At 39.6% G+C, this 23248-nt stretch overlaps 1 protein-coding gene across 2 annotated transcripts in view; it reads right to left on the bottom strand.

Annotated features, from left to right (window-relative positions):
• Positions 1 to 8716: 8716 nt before the first annotated feature.
• EPHA4 (EPH receptor A4) overlaps positions 8717 to 23248 on the bottom strand; it is a 139611-nt gene continuing 125079 nt past the window's right edge. The window contains exons 15-18 of one of the 2 annotated variants that reach the window (XM_004427613.3): positions 20383 to 20576; positions 16895 to 17050; positions 15643 to 16568; positions 8717 to 11207 (exon numbers count right to left, since the gene is read on the bottom strand). In XM_004427613.3, the coding sequence (XP_004427670.2) occupies positions 16454 to 16568; positions 16895 to 17050; positions 20383 to 20576 (465 nt within the window). In that variant the 3' untranslated portion in view covers positions 8717 to 11207; positions 15643 to 16453. Of the gene's footprint in view, positions 11208 to 15642; positions 16569 to 16865; positions 17051 to 20382; positions 20577 to 23248 lie in introns of those variants that run through there. The other variant, XM_004427614.3, reaches the window with a different exon arrangement.

The following is a 23248-nucleotide window of genomic DNA, read 5'->3' as shown; positions in this document are numbered from 1 at the left end:
ATGTCCAGTCCTAGAACTTCCTCCTTCCAGGATGATTGACAGTGATTAACCTTCCATCCATGGTAAAATGACCACCCATCACATATGGTCTGGCCTGATGGCTCGCATATGACATTCTCAAGAGTCAATGGGATATTTTAAATATCCCGTATGACATTCACAAGAGCCAATGGGATATTTTCCAAAGTCTGGCACATTCAATCTTAAATAACACCTCATATGGAACAGAGTTACTCAGTCCAAGTTGCTAAGACCAGGCTAGTTTTTTTTTTTTTTTTAATTTTTCAAAGTATGTCTTCCAAAATGAGAGACAAAAACATGACACAGTATACATCGCTCTTCTCGTGGTCTGGTCTCACGTTCTGATCTCCTGTGAGCGAGGCTCAGTCACACACACACACACACACACACACACAGGATCTAATAAGAAAAATGAAAGGATCCGAAGACAAATCATAGCCTGACCCCAAAAATAAGGAACTTCTTACAAACCCATGAGTGATAGGTTTCAGCTCCAGTTCCCTATGGGATATAGTAATTGTAGCTATTGTTATTTCTTATTATAATCAGAATTAATAGGATGCAGTAGTAATTTGTCATCTCCAAACTAAGTAAACGGAGATCAGATACTAAATCTTAGATGATAGTTCTCAGAAAACAAAACAAAATGTGGTTAAGGATGTAGAGCATGAAGATAAAGAGGGACCATTTCTTAAGTGTCTATCACCATGCACCTGGCCATTCAATAACTATTTACTTTCACACAACAACCTTAAAAGCTAGGCATCATTCCCATTTTACATATGAGGAAAACATGTCATTTATGTAAGATGACCCAGGCAATAAATAGTGGAACTAGAATTCATGTCCAATCTATTTGACACAAAAGCCAATGATCTTTTTAATATCCCTCAACACATTCTTCCGTCTGCCCAACACCTAGACAGATAACGCATGATGGTAAAAGATGGTGAGACTGAAGATGAGAAAAATGAAGAAGAAAGAAGACAAGGAGTTGTGATAGCTTTATGATGATTCACATATTTAGTACAAGAATATGTACTAAGGGTAATGACAGGGTATTTCTTCTGTCCTTGAATTTCAATGCAGTAAAAACAAATGACAAAGATGCATTCAGTCATTCATTCATTCATTCAAACAATTCAGCCAGCATTGGTGGAGCAGCTACCATGTGGCAGCCATGGTACTAGACGTGAAGATAGAGACAAAAATAAAAGATTCCCAAGATTCTGTTGATCTTAGAGTCCAGTGGGGGGAACCAACAAGAAAATCAACAAGGACTCTGCATTGCTAAAAGCATTCTAAGCAGGGTAGGCATAGGGTCATGTGAGGAGTCACCTGGTTCAGACTGAGAAGATGAGGAAGACCTCCATGAGACACTGACTCAGGATCCTGAAGGATGGGTAGGTATTAACTAGGTGGACATGGACTATAAAAAAGACGAAACCGCATAAGTAAGGCAGTAAGGCATGAAAAGACTTGGTGCCTTTGGAAAACTGTAAGTGTCTTTGAAATTTGGATGAGTGACTTTTGTATCCTAAGGCTTAGTTTCTTCATGTGTGAATTAGAAATAATATAAGTACCTTCTCTGTAGAGGTAGATGTTTTGTTTGAGCCAAAGTGAATTTGCTCTTAGCACAGTTCTTGGTCCCTAGTAAAGGTTCCGTAAATGTTATTACTTGTTATCACAGAGAACGTTGCAGGCCATGGTGGATATGCTTTTGGTTAATAGGAACAGAAAATCTAGATCCAACTGACTTAAACAATAAAGGAGACTTCTGGGCTTCTGATATGAAAAGTGCAGGAGTAAGCCAGGCTTCAGGCATTGTTCAGTCAGAGCTACAGCCGTCAGTGGAAAGCTAGTAAATGTTTAACAACCAGCTCTGGAGGCGAAGAAGAGGAAGAATACGAATGAGCAGGAAAAGAAGAAGGAGAAAAAGAAGAAGCGGCTCTGATTTTTAGTGTTTGCAGATTTCTATGGTGTAAATTCTCCCACTGCGGCCAATTTCAAGCTACCAACATGATGTTAACTGGCTCACAGGATTCCTGAAAACTTAACAGCTGGTTCTCATGGGCTGGTTGGTACAAGCAGGCTCCAGCACACCACTGGGTCCAGCTCTGTTGCTTTGAGATTCTCTTCACCTATGTGTGTCACCTTTATCGTGAGGATGACTTTTGTCATGATCCCAAAATGGCTGCCAGAGGAAATGGTGACTTTTGTTCATGTAAGGATGGGGTAGGATTCAAAGAAAATTGTTTCCCAAGCTGTGGAAAAGAATCTCAAGTTTCACTCTGATGGAACCTCCTCTGAACCAGTCACCGTGTCAAGGGTTTACTCTGGGTCAGATCCGTGAGTGTAACCATAGCTGGAGATGGGTCAATCCCACTTGAATGACATAAAGAGAGAACATGGGTCCTCAATTAAAACCTGTTAGGTGCTATTAGGAAGAGAACCAGGAGGGAGTAAACGCTGAGTGAGCTACCAGCAAAAACCCAAGACACAGCTTGGGGAGTTTGTAACTTATTGTGAGGATGCTATTAAGATAATGGGGAGGCAAAGCATTGGAAAATTGGTCTCCCAACATCAGATACCAATCCTTATTTAAAAAGCAACACTCGTTCTAGCATCACGGCAGATTGCATCAGGGAAAAATGTGTATTATGTTAGCTCAGGTTTTAACTTCAGATATTTTATAAACAGCCAGGACCCAAGTTATAAAGAGGCAATTTACAAGGATCTTCTCATCTTACAGCTGAGAATTTGTTTTGATTCTCTAAGTTCCTGGCCATTTTGAGGAGGGAAAAAAAGATGAACTCAATTAAACCTTAACTGAATGGTAAATGAGGTGGTGATTCTATTATGTCATCCACAAGATAATGCATAAGCAAAAAGAACCTACAGGGCAATTAGCCCCTTGAGAGATTCTAATATTTCAATAAGTCACAGAAATAAATTCAGAGCAATTTAAAGAATAAGAACTCTATTAATTGTAATGTTCCCTTGCCCATATAAAAAAAATATTGTGCCTGTGTGTCTTCTTGCCTTTTTCTATCAAGTATTTCTTGAACTTCTTTGCAACTTTTCAGCCCCTCACATTTGCCTCTGGCTGATTTTAAATTATGCTAATTGGAAGAGGGAAAAATGCTGGTAATGGAATAAAATGGAATGCTATTTCTTATAGCATCTGGTGCAATCTGAGCCATTTAAAAGTGCATCTTATAGAACAGAGATCTGAATAAGCAATGCCAGTCTGATTACAAACAACATGGGTCTCATTAGAATACGTCAATCTGATTGCTAGGTAGTGATACACTGCAGATTACTAGGCCATAATTGCCTCTTACATATTATGTGTATAATATATAGTTTCTCCGGGTGTATGTTAAAGCCACTTTCTCTCATGGCTATCTTTTCCAGCTCTACACAAAGCAATGTCTATGTTCTACTAAGCTGATTTTAACTGGGTCTTTAGGTCCTAATTCTATTTTCTCCTAAGTATTCATCAAGTTTTCTACAGCAGTGCTGTAAACAAAGAATTATGTCCAGGGCAATTGCCAGAAACAAGATATGTCAGGGGTCTATTACCCATTCAACTGGGAGCAGTCAATGGCTCAAGGCACTTCCTCCAAAGGAAAAGAGTAAAATAACTGAGGCCAAAGCCCACAATATAGCCACAAGTCTTAATTAGGTTGTTGATTTAAGGGCGTTGTGCATTTTTTCATTGTCAAAATCCATTTGGTTCTTTACTATGACTAGAAGAATTCAGACATCTTAGTTCAGGTTACGACTTTGGCTCACAAGATTCAGTTCATCATTGAAAACCTTCTTTATGGGCTCTGAAATCAGGACATGACATTCATACTGTCCAGTAGCATAATCTCCCCAACCTGTGCTTCCACCTCACATGCTCCAGCCCTAACCAGTATTGCAACCACTAGACCACAATGGAGAAAAAGCAAATCTCCATACGGCTACAAATCTAGATAAGCACTTAGAATATTCCTTGGGGTGTGGAGGTAGATGCAGCGTGGGCTGGGAATCAGGAAACTTGAGCTAAAAGTTGTGCAACATGAGGTGCGTCTATTTGCCTCTGTCTCCTTCAGTTTTCTCGTCTGCAGTCCCAAGGGCTAGATGTCCAAAATGTGTTTCAGAGAACTTTTATTCCATGGAGAGGTTAAAAGGATTTCATCTTCAAATACATTTGGAAAATGCTAGGTTAAACTGGCAAAATTTGTTTCTTTATTACAGGACTTTGCAGAGCCTTTAATGTACCAATGTGCTTTATGGATCTCGAAAAGGGGCTAGTAAAATGCATCACTGTTTTCCAATCTTATTTGGCAATAGAACCCTTCTGGCCTCATCCTACTATCCACTGAGTAATACTCATTACGTCTTATCAACCTAATATTTTATGTAAATACTTACTCACCCTCTATTGTGTTATGTTTGGACTGCATCACTCATTCACACAGCCTAACTGGCCCGTGGACACATCTGTGTCTGCAGCTCCTGCTTTCTGTAGAATTGATTATAAGAAGTTCTCACAAGACCCTGACAAAATAGGGAACACTTACTCCCATTTTAAAGATGAGTAAACTGGGTTTCAGGGACATTAAGTGACTTGCCCAAGGTCCCACAGGTAGTGACCAGTCCAGGCAGGGTTCATATTAAATTTGTGCACTTTTTTATCATATCATGCTCAACCTCTACTTCAGTGAATTTTTCTCTTGTCTTTGGACCCATCTTTTGTTTCTATCTGGTTAATGACTAGTCTCTTTTTGTCACAGGCCATCATTGAGTGAAGAATGGTATTTGAGAGGTGCTGTCTGTGGCTTTTATGCTTAGAACACAGAAATGATAATTAAAGCAAATCACTTCTTCCTCCCCCACTGTATATCAGGTGGAGGTATCTTAGTGATAATAGATTCCACTCTGCTTTTAGTGAAAAGTCAACTTTGGAAATTAATTCTTACAAAACACAGTGTGCAAGATGAACATTGTACTTAACTCATAGTTTGTTTCACTAGAGCTTACCAAAAATAATCAACATGACTAACCATCAAAAATAAGCTACCTGGCAACAGAAGAGGGAGGCAGCATTTAAGGAAGAAGGTACCGGGGTAGGTACCGCTAACAATGGCCTCATCTTCGTCAAGTTGGAACATATCCAATGGCAAATCGTTCAATCAGGTAGAATGGAGTTCATCATACGGTATCTTGGTGTAGAGGTTACGAGCTAATCCCTAGAAGTCCAACTTCTTGTGTTTAAACCCCAAATTCCAACCCTTATTAGCAAGGTGGCCTTGGGCTAGTTGTCTAACCAATTTGTACCTTAGTGTTTTTATCTATAAAATGGACAAAAGAGTATTTCTATTATAGGCATAGTCTGTTGTGAGTATTTAGATAAACAGAGATTAGGGCATATCTGGCATGGAGTTAAGTGTTCAAAAATGTTAAAAGGAATGAAATCCTGCAAGCCTGGGCTCCAGCTCCAATTCTTAGGATGCCTCAGAACAGACTTAAAGGTCTTGCCCATCTGACAGATGTCAAGGGGCTAAGGTGGTGTGATTTTGCACATTCTAGTTGTATCTTTATTCGAAGGAAAAATCTCTTGCCTGGGATTAGAGTTTATTCTATGCCCCCCACACCTCTCCCTCATTTGAGGCAGACTGAGTGGCTAAGGCAATTTAAATCCTGAAAGGCAGGCACTTTTGTGTACAAACAGAAGGTTGTGACTAGAGAAAGTGTAGAGGTCTGTAATGCAGAAGGGAAAACGTAATCCCTAAGTATCTGGACAGACAAGGATGGGAATGCAAATGTTATAGCAAATCTGAACATTGCTCATGCTTCTCTGAATCTCTAGGAGATGACCATTGGACACGTTCATGGGAGAAGATCAAAGAGAGCTTGTAGATGTACTCAACCTCTACAGGAAGCTTTCCCTGACCTGCCCTATGTGCATGGTGCTCCTTTATACTTGTGGTAGAGACTGGCTAGCTGTTCAACAGGTTTAGTTCCTCTTCCTGTGCACACAAGAAGACTACATTTCCCAGCCTCCAAACCATAGGTTAGCCGCATGTGATTGGGTTCTGGCCAACAAGATAAGGGAGGTAGAAACACAAGCCCTTTCCTGGCCATAAAGCCTTCAACACAGTCATCCACATTCTCTTCCCCTTAGGTGGTAGCCTTGGATGCCACGTGTTGAACATGGCAGCCTTACTGGAGGGAAGGAGCTTGGATCCCTGAGTCAGTGCCTGGAAAGTTGCCAGGAAGATCCTCTGGATCTTCATCAGGCTATGAGGTGAGCTAGAAATAAAACTTTAGTGTGCTAAACACTGAGAATATGGGATCATTTATTATAGAAGCTAGCGTTCGTTACCTTGAAAAATACAAAAATCTTATATTACACTACACTGAAATCAATCTCAAAATTATTGTCAAGATTGCCTGTGGCAATTTTGATACTACTCTACCAGCTCATTCTAGAAAATGTGGGGGGAAATAGTTTACTGGTTCATGTGATGGTTAATTTTATGTCAACCTGACGGGCCACAGAGTGCCCAGATTAAACATTATTCCTGGGTGTATCTGTGAGGGTGTTTCTAGATGAGATTAGCATTTGAACTGGTGTCCTCAGTACATTGCCATTCCCAAAGTGAGTGGGCATCATTCAAGATGCTGAAGGCCTGAATAGAACTACAGGTGGAAGGAGGAATTCCCCCCTTTTGTTTTCTGGCTCACTGTTTGAGCTGGGACATCCTATCTCATCTTCTCCTGCCCTCAGACTGGATTCACACCATTAACTCAGGTGATTCTTAGGCCTTTGGACTTGGACTGAATTATACCACTGGCTTTTCTGGGTCTCCACCTTGCAGATCACAGACTTCTCAGCCTCCATAGTGGCATGAGCCAATTCCTCGTAAAAAGTGTCTCTATATATCCATATCTCTATAGAGATATAGTTAGGGATATATCTTCTGTTGGTTCTGTTTCTCTGGGGAATCTTGACTAATACAGTTGACTTCCTATCTTACCAAACAAATCGGGGAGAAAATGGCAAACCTAGTCTCTTTCAAATCACAAATATGTCATTAACTACTCTCCTGTTGTATATAGCTGACTCTAGAGAGATAAGTTTAAATAAGAAATAAACACAAAATAACCAGATGTAACCCAGATTCTTTTCATTTCAAGGTCCATATATTTTTTTTTTTTTTTTTGTGAGGAAGATCAACCCTGAGCTAACATCCATGCTAATCCTCCTCTTTTTGCTGAGGAAGACCAGCTCTGAGCTAACATCTATTGCCAATCCTCCTCCTTTTTTTTTTTTTTTTTTCCTTTTTCTCCCCAAAGCCCCAGTAGTTGTATGTCATAGTTGCACATCCTTCTAGTTGCTGTATGTGGGACGCGGCCTCAGCATGGCCGGAGAAGCGGTGTGTCAGTGTGCGCCCGGGATGCAAACCCAGGCCGCCAGTAGCGGAGCACGAGCACTTAACCGCTAAGCCACAGGGCCGGCCCTCAAGGTCCATACTTTAAGATGTCACTGGTAACACTAAATGGCATGCTCCCGCTCTCTGAAGCCAGCTGCTCTTAAGGGCTTTAGTTAATACATTTTGATAAGTCTTGAGCCTGATTTTCAATTAACAGGGGCTTAGTCATTTGATAATTTATTTAATGAAATAGTATCATGAAAAGAGCATTCACCCTTAAAACTGTGGCTCTTAGCGTTTTTTTTTTTTTCTTATGGGGAAGATTTGCTCTGAGCTAATATCTGTTGTCAATCTTCCTCTTTTTTTGCTTGAGGAAGATTAGCTCTGAGCTAATATCTGTGCCAATCTTCCTGTATTTTATATGTGGGTTGCCAGCACAGCATGGCTTGACATATGGTGTAGGTCTGCACCTGGGATCTGAACCTGCGAAGCCGGTGCCCAAGTGGAATGCACCAGACTTAACCACTATGCCAAGGGGCCAGCCCCACCTTAGTGTTTTTTTATCACACATCAATTTAGAATTTGATGAAATTTATGAACTTTCTCCCCATCAAAATGCACATATACATATAACCATTAGCATTTTAACCATGTTTTAGGGACACTCTTGAACCCCTTGGAGCTCCAGTGCACCCTCAAGGATCCATGGATCCTGGATTAAAAGTCCATGGTAAGGATGGGTAGCTGGTCACTTGGGTCAGTAGCAAAGACGTTTGAGAGGGTGTGAAACTGGGAATGTTAGAGAAGACAGCTTGTGTTATCAAAAAGGCTCCTGAGAATAGCTACCATTTGTTGAGTTCTGGCTAGATGCTAGACATTGTGCTAACGTTTTAGTTTTAATATATTTAGTCCTTACAAAAGCTCTCGGCATTGTAATCGCCATTCTACAAACAAGGAAATGAGCATGGGGAAGTTAAGAAACTTGCTCTAGATTGCATGATGGGTAAGAGGTGGAGCCTGAATTCCAACCAAAGTTCATAGTTTTAATTACAATGGGATACAGGATCTTATAGAATCTAGGTTGGATTTGCCAATGCACTGTGCCCAAGGGCGAGGGCCATTTAGAAGTCAATGCTCTTTATCCTCTAAATAAGTACTTTCAATTAGAATTTAAGATTTTTGTGTTTTAATCAAATGGCAACCAACAATTTAGAAGCATCATACCTATGACAAAAATTATTGAAAAGAGACAACTAGATTCCAAGTTTGTATACGGCAACTACTTTATTATTTTCAAATGCAAACTCTTTGCATTTAGTTTGCTATTTTACAATTTTACAAACTAGGTATAAAAGACCATAAATAAATGACATAAGTTATGTGTACCTAAAGTTCATGAAGGGAAAAAAAATACCTTGACAAATTAAAACAAAATAGAAAATCTATGTCTAACTTAAGAGATCGTTCAAATTTTGGAACATGTTTGAAACAAGCAATGTTCTGTTAACTTCTTTTCAATTATGAACTAAATTATAATATGCATTATACATTCTAATTTTAACCACAGTCCTTGCATATTCCAACATACTTGGAGTGATACAAAAAATAAATGCACTCTTCAGTGTGTATCAATGCTTGATGTTGTTGGAGAATGTTAAATAAGTGAAAATATTGCTTCTAGAACTTTCCTTTACTGGTCAGAGTTTAAGTGTCTTCAGACAAATATTGAGGGTATAAGCGTGTATGGATTAATACACATATCCTTCACAGACTGAATACAAGAGGTCTCAAAACACACACCAGCAGTGTCGTGAGCACAACCTTTCTTTAAAATAACTTTTTTAAAACACACCAGAACATTTCATTCATAAGATTGTTAAAAACAATTTGGGGCCAGCGGACGCATGGTGAAGCTACTTGGTTTGGTGCAGGGGAACAGCTTAATGCTGCCTAATGGAAGATCTGAGCAAAATTTATCATCTGAGCTCCGTAGGCCAGCACTCACTCACAGGGCTATGTACAGCCCCTAAAGTTGGCCTCCTGCCCTTACCTCGGGGAAAGATGACCCGCTCAGAGATACAACCTCATTTCTTTATACATATTTTTCAGGCATCAATGCATAGGCACATCCCTTTAAAAATATATTAAAATCCCCAAAAAGGGGTGAATTAACTTTGTTACTCTGGCATAGTTATGAGAATACAATGCCACACACCCTGTCAGAATGTAATAAATATTTATTGATGATTTTCTCTACTTATTTAACAACATAGGGTTCAGAATCTTTTTTTCCCCACTTTTCCCTGATTTGATGTTATAGCTTATATAAATGGCCACAGTTTCTGCAACCATAGCTTAGAATAAGCAAGGCAGCCACTCAGATTATGAAAAATGGCAGTATGTCGGCTGGAGTTTGGTATACATGTCATATCAAAACAGGATCTTCACACACCGGACCTCCGATTCCAGAAGGCTGATGCACTTTTGAGGGCCGTAGGAGTTAGCTGCATATTAATAACTGTAGAACTTTCCGTATAAATTGGGAACCTGAAATTGCTTGAGGCCGTTTAACTCCAACTATGCTAACCTCAAGAGTCACTGGCATGTATTTTTCTGACAGTGGGAGACAAAGTATTAATCCAGGACACAGCATCTCAAAGCTGACACGTCTACGTTCATCTCCAAAAGTATATGAATTGCATATATTTGTTCTCATTCAACAAGTCCATTTATGCAGAAAAACAAAGGCTACTTGTATTCCATTTGGGGTTACCAGACATATTCCATCCCCTTCTCTCTCTCCATCAAGGAAGTGGTGATTCTGATGAGGAGTTCGAATCAGAATACGTGATTTTGATGATAAGTTGTCACCTGAATGGATTTATACTCTAAAATTACTCCACTACTAAGGTGAAATGCCTCTGTCCAAAGCTGTAGAATTACTTATTAAGGTTAGTGTGGCAGCTACAAAAGACACTTATAGATACAGGACATTTAACATTTCTGGGTTGTCTGTCTAAGGGGATGGGCATGGTCTCCAGGCTCACTCTCTCGTGTGGCTCTTCTTCTCAGAGCTGGTGGAAAACCAGAACTCTCCTGGTGTAGCATTCCACAACATTCACAGGCAGTTCTAAGCATGAGGTTATACACGCACACACACACCTACACACGCATACACACACACTCACACCTATGTACACACATCAAAAGAGATAGTCAGCTCATATTTAGTCTAAGAAAAAAATATATTTATATCACTGCATGGCACACCCTGGGTAAAATGTTACTTCAGCAATGCATATCATAGGCAGCTCACGGGAACTGGCTTTGTTTTGTGTGGTGGCACCTGACCTGGTGTCCATAGTAAAACCTGTCGCCTTGCTGCCACACCAAGGCAGCAGTGACGTACAGGAATGAGATATGGAAATACATATAAATAAAACCACAAGGAGTTTGGGAACAAAGGCTCTGCAGAGCTGGTACTGCGAGACAGTCCATTCCTCAGTGCAACCAGAGAACAGATGCTGAACCTGGAATGTTTGCTGTTTCTTTCACTGGGAAAGGGGATTTGAAAGTCAGACATTTATTCTTTTCAGGTACTGGCGTTGTTTCATCAGTGTCTTTGCTCCAGAACTGGCGTAGTAGAAGCAGAAGAAACACATTTAGAAGGAACTGAGGAGGGTGTGTTCTGTTTTCTTCTGTGGGCTTTGTAATCAACAGGAAGGGCTGTGAGTCCGAGATAGCAGAATCTACTCCCTGTAGAGAAAAGAACAAGACTTTAGACAAAACATCAACCAATATTGCCAGCCAGTTGTCAACTAATAATGCGAGAAAGAATATAGGTACATAGAAGTTGGGATGGCTCCATAAGAAGCAGTTAAGGAGGGAGATCATGAATTCTTACTTTCCTCCTCTGAAAAGTGACAGCCATAATAACAAAAAAAAAATAATGTTCAGGGGGCCAGCCTGGTGGCATAGTGGTTAAGTTCGCACGCTCTGCTTCGGCAGCCCAGGGTTTGCAGGTTCAGATCCCAGGTGTGGACCTACGCGCCACTCATCAAGCCATGCTGTGACGGCGACCCACATATAAAGTAGAGGACGATAGGCACAGATGTTAGCTCAGGGCTAATCTTCCTCAGCACAAAGAGGAGGATTGGCAATGGATGTTAGCTCAGAGCCAGTCTTCCTCACACACACACACAAAAAAAATGTTCATTAACAGCTTAGTTATAACAACTCCGAGGAAGGTACTATTCTTATTCCTATTATATGGATGAGGACATTGAAGCATAGAGAGGTGAGCAACCTGCTCCTGGTCATACATTCTGAAGCAGCAGAGCTGGGGTTAGAGCCCACACAGTTGGTCTACAGCCATATGCTTCAACCACTATGTGAACAGCTTCTCTTTGAAATGAAAACTCTGACTTGATATGGTTCAGTTGTGCAAGATGAGAAGGGCTTAGAGTCGATGAAAGGATCTGAAAGGCAAATTGTCCTACTGTAAAAACCCCAGATACCAGCATCCAGTCTTTCCAAAAAAGGAAATTGTGTATCTTGGAACACATCTGGAAACATCACAATCTGCCAATATTCAACAATATGACTGAAAAACGCAAACCAAGAAATAAAAAAAAATTGGCTGTTTTTCTCAAAGAGAAAGTAACTTCTAATGAATGGAGGTATCTAATTAGTAAAGGATCCATACAATCTGCACATAACAGGCAGAGAGAGGGAACCTGGGGCCATTGTGAGAGGTCTGGTGCCGGTGAGGGAGGTCTTGGGGGCTCAAGTCCACCAAGAACCAGTCAGCCACAGCCACCCCACCAGTCTAGGATCGAACAAGGCTGGCACAGAGCATTGACTCATTGTGGCTCCTTCTCGTCCTCTCATCCGTCAAATAATTAACTCAAGCCAAAAGAAGCAATTTCTCCTCTTTCCTTTGTGATAACTGACTGTCAAGATTGTTTCTTGGATGCTATCTCACACCACAGTGGCTGTGCGTGGCAGTTGGTGGCCTCAAGTGTAGAGCGAGGATTAAGACCAAAATGCACCTTTACAGGCAATTTTGCCTATTTTATTAAACCAACTATTTATTTGCTTGTTTTGTATATGTGCGTGTTTCTTTATTGTGTGAGGGAGGTACATAAAATTTAGCTTCTTGAAGGTAAATGAGCATTACTTAAACTTCTAGAAAATGCTTTAGTCTATCTGGAAAGAGAGAAACAAAGTTTTCTTATAGACTATTCAGATAAAAATTACTTCTTAAGCAATTTTGAAATTATGAATGTGGGTAAGGGTATACTACCAAGGTCTTCAAAAAGCTACTTGTCCACATCATTCACTTTGTCAATTCGGAAAAAATGAAAGAAAAGGAATTGGATCTATTTTTCCAACTGTTTCTTCTCTGGAAATCGGTAAGTCTAACAAACGTAGTTTTTGAAACCTAAACTTGCAGGAATTTCAGCAGACAGGCGCGTATTTATAGGAAAGACAAGGAGAACACGAATGTGACCTTAAGATTCTGATGGAGTACAACCAACACCATGTGGATGGCGCAAACTTTTTGAAGATGATTTTCTTTTGCTCCTAGAAATTCCATTGTCAGAAGAGAAAGCATAGTTTCAAAACTCCACTTGTCCCCTTTCAGTCTGCCAACCCCCTTCTTCATCAAACGCCTGGATATTTGTAATATATTTGTAATATTACATTTCATATATATGTAATATTATATATTTGTAATATTAAGTTGGCTATTTGGGGACTCAGTGTGTATGTGAAAAGGATTGGATTTTTCAAGTGAGAAGTGTGGGAATGTGAAGGCTTATATCTAGTTGATGCCAAAAAAAGAGTAGAGAAAAATAAACCTTCTCTTCTCTTTTGAATTCCTTTATCGTGGGGAATGGGGAATTGCTTGAACGGAGACCAGACAAAGCATGTGGTCTTCGTGGGGTTGTGAGTGAAAGATGTGACGTTCATTGTGACTAAATAAACAAAGCAGTGTTCCTTTGAGTCACTCATGAAGACACCAAAGTGTCTTTACCATCCAGTTCTTTTCATCGCAAGGGGGTCTTACTTGTGCATTTCACTCTTTCCAATTATAAAATAACAATTTTATGAATTTCAAGCCTAAATAATACAGGAGTAATTTGATAGGTCTACCACCTTTTGTATAGATCCACATTTACCCCTAAACCCTCTTAAATCCATTTAAAGTGGAGCAGTTTCATCTGCATGGCTCCCTACCATTGAATTTCATTTCACCCCATCTGGCATGTAACATTTTGGTTCACAAGTGAACAGTGGATGAATAACACTTGGGAGACCTTGGAGGAAGGGTACACCTTTCTCATATGAAGTTCAACGCGTTCTACATAAGAGTACTGCATATACACTCACAACAACACCATGCTGGAGGAAAGGTATTATTATAAAAGTATCATTATCCCCAATTTACAGGTAGAGGAACTGAGTTATAAAGAAATGTAGAGTGAACTTCCCAGCGTCAACATCTCAGTTGGCTTTAGAATCCAAAGCTGTCTAGATGCCAGAATCTGACACCACGCCCCAGGAAACAATGCAACATTCCTGTTGTCCTCACATTTCTCTTCTAAAGTGTGTAAGTTCATGGAAGCAATGGAATTAACACTTTTACTGCTACTGGACATTATTTTAAACAGTTGGAAAGTTCTTTTTTGCTTTTTCCATTGGCCTGGACTCTAACTCACACATGTATTAAGATTCAGAAGCAACCTGGAATGAAATAAGATTTCATATTCTACCTTTCTTTCAATCCTCGCCTTTTATTTCATTTACAGAAATACCTGCTGAGCAGTAACAAAACAACACCAGCATAATCTACAGCATTAACTTGTTAAGATGTCTTAGAATTGACACACTCTCTTTTTTGAAATGCTCTGCCTTGAATAGACTCTATGTTTAGAAAAATACCTCAAGTCTTAAGTTGTTGACTTTAAGAAAGCAAAACTTTCAATTATTCAGTGTACACAAGGTAACACTGTCTTTTTACTTACAAGATAATACCATAATGCTATCTTATTTGAATTGGACTGTGGAGATTAAAAACAACCTACTCCACAGCTTTGCTGAAGGAAAAAAAAAAAAATTATAAGTTTTTTAAAAAAGCAAGCAAAAAACCCAACCTACATCATCAACTTTTAACATGAATATCCAGAACTCCTAGACTTCAGCAAGAGTGGTGATAAAACAAAAATTGTTGGAGTGCTTTAAAAAACAAATTTCACATTCCTTCTGAACAAAAAGCTTTTACAACTAATGTTGCAAAAAGGTTTTTACCAAACTGTCATGATTTGACAGCATCAAATTTAACATTCTTTGCTCTTTAAGAAATAGCTTTCAGGATGAAACCAAGGGAGAAAAAAAGGTCATTAAAATCAGCCAAGCTCTTGTTTAAAGGTGATAAAAATGGAATAGTTAAAAAAGTTAAAATCTGTCCAGTCAAAAAAGTTAGGTCTTTTGCTTCTTGAATTGAACAAAGTCATGTAATTCACCTGTTTCAAGAAGAAAATTCCAGAATTAAAATAAAAGCATCTAAGTCTAATGGGCTTTATGGATAAAAAGCATGTTTTTCAGTAGGTCACTTTCTGATAATGAGGAAGTCAAGGTGACTTCCAAGTCTCACCAGTGACATCCAGGTAAATCCTCCTTGGCTGATCCTGCTTGGTAGGGGGCTAGTGGAGCCAGACAGCAGATGAGATTAATGGAAAAGACCCTCCAGTATTTCTCCATGGAAGCAAACACTCCAAAGGATGGGGTTGTGCATGACCCAACAACATTAGAGGGAAAGGCTCCCGAGGTTACTGCCGGGACCCCAGAAGATGCTTAACAAGTATTAGTGGCATGAAATGAATGGCACCAAAGAGCGGGGGAATCCTGTGTGAGGAAAAACACAGCCAGCAGACGTCTAGGTCCCATCTTCCAGAACCTGATCTCATATAGTTCCTATTTCACTCCTTCCTGGAAGAACAGCAGGGAAGCCATACTGCTTTTGGTCTCCCCTCCCATTGTCAAGAGAGGACTGAAATCTCAAAAGAGACCCAAACTACCCAATAGACGTGAAAGAATATTTACTGCTCAGTGTTTTAAATAAGATCAAGTTTTTTTAAAAAAGTTTTCATTAGAGAAAGATTCATTGCTGGTTCTTTTGACTTACCTTGTAGATTTGGGGTTGCTTCTTTAAAGGAGGGAAGCGTGAAAGTTCCCTAGGCAAGATTGTCACAGTCCACTATCCATAAGGTAGTCACAATAAGCTTGTAGCATCCCCAAATAAGACTTTCTATGGCACAGCCTCAGGCCCAAAGAAACAGACCTTGTTTGTCCAGGTAGGGGGTAGGATGCTTGGGTTTTATTATTATTTTTATTATTATTTTTTAAATCCACTTTCCTTTTCTTTCCAGCCCCTCATGTCATCATAATCCATAAGGTGGCCTGAGCACTGAAAGAAAACCACTGATGAGTTAAGTAGTTTTCATCCAGGGTTTTTTCCACGATATGAACTAAGCCTTCAATGCTATACCTGAGTCCTTCAAAAATGTTCCCAGGCATTGGTTTCACTCCAGTGAAAGAAGGATGACTGTCATTTATGCCACAAACAAAATACTACGGTTGTAATTCCAAATGGAGAGAGGATCAAGGATGTCTCAGAGAAGCTCAGTGTCTGGCAGCAAATACAGCATCAACACTCGGAAGCGGTGCTCTATTTATACAGGTACATGTATTTTACAAACCGGTGATGGACGGAAGTACTTCTGAGAAACAATTTGTTCCAGGTCTATTTCAAAGGACGCTTGTCATTTCTGTAAGCCCCACAGTTTCAGCAATCTGTACACCAAGCAACGCTGCAGATATTTTTTTTCCTTTAATTTCAGAGGGCGAAGACGAAGTAAAAAAAGTGCAGTTCTTCAATTAAAGTGCATGGATGAGGTAAACTAATTTCAAGAGTTTTGAGTTTATTCAGTACTGGCTCAGACAGGAACCATTCTGCCATGTATCTGCTGCATTTGGGTTCTCATGGCCTGGACACTGCTCAAAATCTTATTCTGGTGTGTGACAGCGGTGATGCCAATTCTTGCCAGGTCACTGTATGTAGGGAGAGAAAACAGAGGGAGAGCATGAGTTACGAGGGCTGAGAATCTCTTTTCTGGGCTTCATGCAGACACACATTTGAATCAGCCACAATTAATACAGCACAACAAGGCACGTGTATTAAAATGTTTAATTAAGCAATTTAACGCAACAATGTAGGTGCTTTATAGAGGCTGTGTAAAATTATACTCAATCAAAATGAAAGGCATTCCAGTTTTCTTTTTTTTTAATGAGTAGGATGATTATGCAGCTCAAAGCGAAAAAGGAAAATACTATTAAATCTAGATTTACCCTTTTGTGTAACATCGCTGAGTACTTACTCCTGGTTCACGTGCACTACAGCCTCTAGTGTGGTGTAACCAGCAGCCGCGAAGTTATCCTTATACCGGTCCATTTTAATAGCTTGGAGCCAATCACCCACCGATACTACGGCAGAGAATTCAGGGGAGCTCGGATCCAACAAGGCAGTGTTAGGTCTGGAAATGGAATGAGAAAGTGTAAACGGACAAGAACTATCAGTAAGACAGCAAGACTCAGAAGTCATATTGCCTAAGATAGGAAAGGGGCACTGAAATGCCGAGAGCAGGCTTTCGGTGGAATGTTCACGGTCAATTGTCATCATGTGATTTTTTTTTTGCCCCTAATTTCACAAAGCTGCTAAATACAACATGTATCAATCACCCGATTTGTTCTTAATTCCATTTCCCACATTTGTTTTATATGGACCTCTTTGTGCATTAATGACCACAGCAAGTCTTTTAACTTCTTAGCCTGGGGTAAAGATTTGTGTCTGGGGTAAAGATTGGGGGAGCCCTTGCAACCTGTTCAGTCTTTGCAGAAAGAGTCCAGCCCTTGCCAGCACCAAATATTGCAGACTTTAGTTCAGCAACTATGGAAACCCTAGTGAAGTATGGGTAAGGAAAACTGTGAGTTTGCAACCTGCCGGACTTGATGGAAGCACAGAGAACAGCAAGAGTTCAAGTCCAGCATGCTCCCAGCCAGGTTTGCAGGCAGGCTCATTGCATTCAAACAAACTTGGGACAGCAGGGAGTTAATCCTCTCTTTAATCAACCCGGGCCTGACCAGCACGTGTGCCAAGACTGGCAGGAAGAATGGCCACTTTGATCCCTGTTTGGATTGTGGAATGTGCTTCTCGTATTCCCTTGCTGGGGCTCCTAAATAATCATTTCAACAAAATCTGAGCACTTTTTATTAACTTATTTATTAGTTTATGTGTTTCTCAGGCCAGGTGTTTTATATTAGGTCATTGTCAAGAGCAACTATAGTTCAAGGAAGGAATTCTGCCATTCCTCTTGATATTGATATACAATAAATCACCTATGAATAGAAAGTACTTATTAAGAGAATTATAGTCATCTTCATCATCAAACTACCTAATAATCACAGAGTAGACCTTCACAGGGAATTTTATACCACCTGTATTATAACTATCTGTATAACAACATTGCTGCTTGTTTTTATATTTTCTTGAAATTCCCTTTTGCCTAGAAATTACAGAATGTGGTCGATCTTAACATTTTGACCTGATATTCATCCTCAGACTATGTTGCTTGAATATACACATTTAAATCAGAATTATATCATCACAACTGAATTTTCAACCAAAAAAATTCTTTTCTTGTAAAAACAAAATTGAGTCAATATAATGGCTTAACTTTCTACATAGCAGAATTAATCCAATTCTATTTTTTCATTTTAATTTTTACCTAAATTATTTTGATTTGCATTACTTCCCTTTTATATAAATATTTTTTAAAAGACTTGTTTTATCAAAAGGTTTTGTGTCGGAATAATAGCTTGCCTTTGTGACCTGCCTTTCAATTAAATCCAATTTTCTGAGTAAAATCCTGCCGATTTTTACAGCAGGAATAATCGAGATTTAATTTTTTTCCAAATTTTGAGTCAATAACAAATATTACCACATAGAATTTTAGACATTCGTGCTGGATGTTTACCAATAATATTTGTTATTAGACACAGACCAATAATTTGCATTTACTTCCAACTTTAAGCCAAGACATTAACAGGAAGTGGTACCTGCCAAGGTCAATACAACCTTGGGATGAAAACATCCTCACTTGGACATCAATTAACGCTCAGGGTCATTCTCAAGCTTGTTCTGGAAGTCTTTGTGCTCTTTGGGGAACATCATGACATTTGCCTAATTTTGTGCTGAATCACATACCACATTATACTATAACTCATGATCAGCAAGCAGTAATAAGCCTCAAAGCTATTTAAGCACCATCAGTGAGAAAAACTTAGAATTGAGAAAAGCGTAGCCAATAGCCCAATTTGTTCTGCACTTCGGTGCTAAGCACACAGTATGCAATATCAGTAGCTGAAGAGTTTACACCAGCGAGAGAAGCACCAAGTACCAAAGAAATGGCCTTAGGACCCTCAGACTAAATACACGGGGATCTAGAGCTGGAGATCTCAAAGCTGGAGGAGATTTATCTTAGAATAGAAGAAGCCAGCTACACAGAAAGGGGGCCTTAGAGCCATCTACCTTCACCCCTACGGAAAATAGAACAAAAACCAGCTCAGAAATGTTAGGTTTTTTTTTTTGTTTAAGGTCACATAGCTACCAAGTGGCAAGAATAAGATGTGAAGTCAGGCCAATGTTATTTCAGAAGAGCTTGATCATTAAACTCTTTGTGTAGTGGCCAATGCCAAGGGATCTGAAAGCCTAAAAGAGAATGGAAGGTTCCTCTGCTGTTTGCTCCAAATTCTTTTTCTCATGTATTGCAATAATAAGTGTATTCCTTCTCATCTAGGACCCTTAGACTAAGTTTTTAGGAGAAAGACTGGAGGAGAACATCATAGTGCTGGCCAAGCGTGGAAGGGCTTGGATATCGTGGGAAAAAAGTCTTCCTACGTTTAACTCGGGGTCATAATGAAAGAGAAGCCTTTGAGAAGTGCAGATTTGAAGAGTAGATGCCTTGCCTCATGCAGGCCTGAATCGCCTGGTCTTATTGTGCCTGTGGTCTTAGATAATTTAACTGATAAGGATGGTCTACACCCTTTCGGCTGGAACTGGTAACTAGATAATCCTGAATCTTATACCAGTAAAGCTTAGTCTCAGCAAAGGAAAAAAGTTCTTATTGAATTACAGGACTTGAAGTATCTTTCTCTTCTTTCCGCACTGATGCGCTTCTTCATTTTGCTCTTTCCAATGAAATAACTGCCCCTTTTACAGATGGTTCAATCATTTTCATTTTCAAAACCCTGCTCAAACATTCATCTGCATGCTTTGTAATTTGATCAGTTCCTTAGTCCTGTTTCCTTCTATCCTTGAAAGACTCAGAAAAGAGGAACTTTAAGAACTGAAACCTAATGAATCTCTTGTGGTAATTAACACTTTATAAGTCAACTTAAAATTGCAGTGAATAAAGAGCTGCCCTCTAATCCTTATTTTTCGCCAACTCAGTGTTTCTTTCCCTTTTCAAGATAAAGCATCTAGTAACCTGACCGTCTTCCCAAAGTACATTTCATCCCTCTTCCTAAATTTTCAGGTCCAGTATCATAAAGTAAGCACTTAATTATTTCTTTGTTGTTGTTTTTAATTTGTTTTTCTTCCTACTAATTGAGGCCTGACAGGTATTAGGCTCTTCAAAATGGTGAACAGAACATAATGAATACTCCTCTAATTGAGAAAGAAGCCACCCAAGTTGCAGAGCATTGTGAGTGGCTTCTGACTAAAAGGCAGGAATTAACATGAGTCACCACTTGCCTGCCTTCTCTAATGTATTCTTTCATACATCACTATTAAGTAAGCATGGCCGACCTGGAGCTCTCGGTCCCCGTCCTCTTCAAGCTGTTGGGGTTGCGGATGAGTTTGTCCAACATGTTGACAATCTGCCCAAATTTAGGCCTGTCACTTCTCTCCTTCTGCCAGCAGTCGAGCATCAGCTGGTGGAGGGCAATGGGGCAGTCCATTGGAGGGGGTAGCCGATAGCCTTCCTCAATGGCTTTAATCACCTATCAAAGAAAACAGAATGGTATGTTAAGCTGCCAGGCAAGCTGTTGTTAGAGGTTCACCCTCCTGATCGGCATGTTCCCTGTACATTAAGCTGCCTGCAAGCTTGAGCGTGGGAACAGCTCCAACTCCATCACAGAAGCCAACGCTGGACCTGAGTATCGCTGGCAACCAGTCAGGGAAGCCAGCTGTTGCTATGAGATGTTCTCAAACGGCGGACAATGACAATCTGAAACTCTAAAGTGGAGATGCATCAATGTTCCAAAGTGGTTAAAATCCAATCAGATCAACAACAAGGTGGTGGCCTGGCCCCCATGGATCACATGGCAATTATCTGTTATCCAGCATCAGCTATAAACACTCTTAGCAAAACTGACTCTAACTAGTGTTAAAGACCTTCCTTAGAAGCAGTTAATAGCTGCCTCCAAACCGTTAAGCCTTTGCCCTCTTGCTCAGACAGCTAGTGGGTCAATACCAGAGCCCAACTTCCAGATCTCCTAATCCAAAAGATACTACCTTTCTCTGAAACAGCCCATTCCTCGACCCTTCCAGACACCCAGCCATTTTGACTTTTGGAAGACTATCCTCTCCGACACCCAATTCTTTACCTCTTTGTTTGGTCTCAGGTGGCTGCAAATTGACCTTGTTAAATGTGTCAGTAAGTAGATTAAAAAAAAAAAAAAAAGTAGCAAAAATCCCCACCTTTTATAGGGCATTTGCATTTTAAAGGGGATCCTTATACATCTAAGGAAAGAAGTTGCAATGGCAGATGAAAATTGTCTTACTGCCCAACGTGGTCTCCTGGCCTAATAAAACATAAATAAATCATTCAACAGTCTTTCTTTGAATTCTGATTTTTCTAATTGGTCTTCCCAGATATTAAAGTACTTTTCTTATGGGCTTTTCTCTAAACCATCCTTCTTCAGGGTGTGAATCCCAGTCACGTAATGCGGTGTGACTCACACCAAATTTAAAGAGGGGAATTGCTTCATAATTTCTTGGCCACTCGTAAGCTTTGTTTACGAGTATCCTGTGAGATTCTGGAGGTGCTTTTGTTTGTTTGGGGTTTTTAAAAAGTTTTATTTGTTTTAAATCAGTCTTTTTTTTTCCTACCAAAATGATAGCTGCTAGTGAAACAGCCAGTGGCTACACCCACCTCAGTGACCACGTTGGATTCACCCTGCAGTGGGGTCCATTTACTGCTCAACAATCAGCCTTCAACAGGAAATAGTCCATTCACTTGGATCCAGTTTCTGTGTACCAGTATGACTGTTGTCTTTTTAACCAGCACGCCATTTCAGTTTAACAACCATCTTGTGATATTAAGCCCTCTGATCCCTTTTCTCCCATGTATTTTTGCCAACACCCTGTTGTTTTAGTATTATTTACTTCTCCTTCTACTGTAGACTTCTGTATGCTATCTTACTGAACGTTATTTTATTTATTTCTGGCAATTACATTAGGTCAGTTTGATCCCCTGACTTTCTTTTATCTGTCCAGGTGCATAGTGTTGACTCGAGGCTTGATGAAAACATTTTGCATTGAATTGATGAGAATACAAGCAACATTGGGCTGATGCCAGGTTAACACAATTTGTTATAACTCCTCAGACTGCTTAATACTCTTTCATTAGCTCTCTATCCACTGCCAGCTTAGAAGATGGCTTGTGGGTTAAGAAAGCATATTTTCTCAGTTTACTGCTGAACGTTTTGGGGGGGCAGAGGATTAAAACAAACAAAAAACCTGATCAGTTTGACAAATTTTCAACAGTTACTTTGACTTCTTTCACCATATGCCAAATGAATTCTACTCGTGAGAGTAATTCTCTAGTTACATTTCCTATTGATTCCAGGTCTACACAGAATCCAACACAGAGACAAATACACGTGAATGATAGATCAATATGATTTGTGGGAGAGAAATGGCTTCAGATGCTTTTTTCATGGATAAAGCCAGACAACTAAAAGTTTAAAACAAGAAATTGTTTTAATAATATATAGAAACTGTCAAAACTACAGGTCTGAAAATACTTAGGGCAGGAAAACTGATAACATCTTTAGATACTTTACCCTCATGAGCATTTGGCCATGACTCTCAACTGAAATAAAGGAAAGTTTAAATATCAAATAATTAAATAAGTAAATACATGCATTACTTGCTCATTGAGGTTGTCTTTATCTTTCTGAAAGTCTCTAACCCAAAACCAAATGATGCTACAAGAAAGGTACTTGAAGGTGTCTGCATAGCATAATCACATTAAACAATAGATTACAAGCCATTCACCTCTGCAGTCTTTTTCCAGCCTGTAATTATCTATCACTATGCTACCTGCTGTCTTTCTTCCTATCTGCAATGAACCTTCCTTTATAATTTACAGATGATACAATGTCAACACTACCATTCCTCTTAATCTGATTAGAGAATTCTTTTTGCCCCACTAGACAAGGAATGCATTAGCTTCTCTACTGCTCTGAACATTCTTTTATTGATAAGGCAACCAGCATCCTATTTCTTAAGTGTACCTGGTTCTTCATTTAATTGTCTTTGCAACTTTCACTTGTTTCAGGACCATGAGGCAGATGGTCACGTAACATTCCACATCAAAGAGAATTTAAAAATAAAAAAAGACTTTTCTAAAATACAAATTTTATTGGTAAACTGAATACCATGCACT

The sequence above is a fragment of the Ceratotherium simum genome, chromosome 37, assembly GCF_057802395.1.
Source record: "Ceratotherium simum simum isolate JZ-2026a chromosome 37, ASM5780239v1, whole genome shotgun sequence".
Classification (NCBI taxonomy): Eukaryota; Metazoa; Chordata; class Mammalia; order Perissodactyla; family Rhinocerotidae; genus Ceratotherium; species Ceratotherium simum.
Note: the sequence above shows the minus strand (reverse complement) of the source record. Positions and strands in the feature narration are given on the sequence as shown.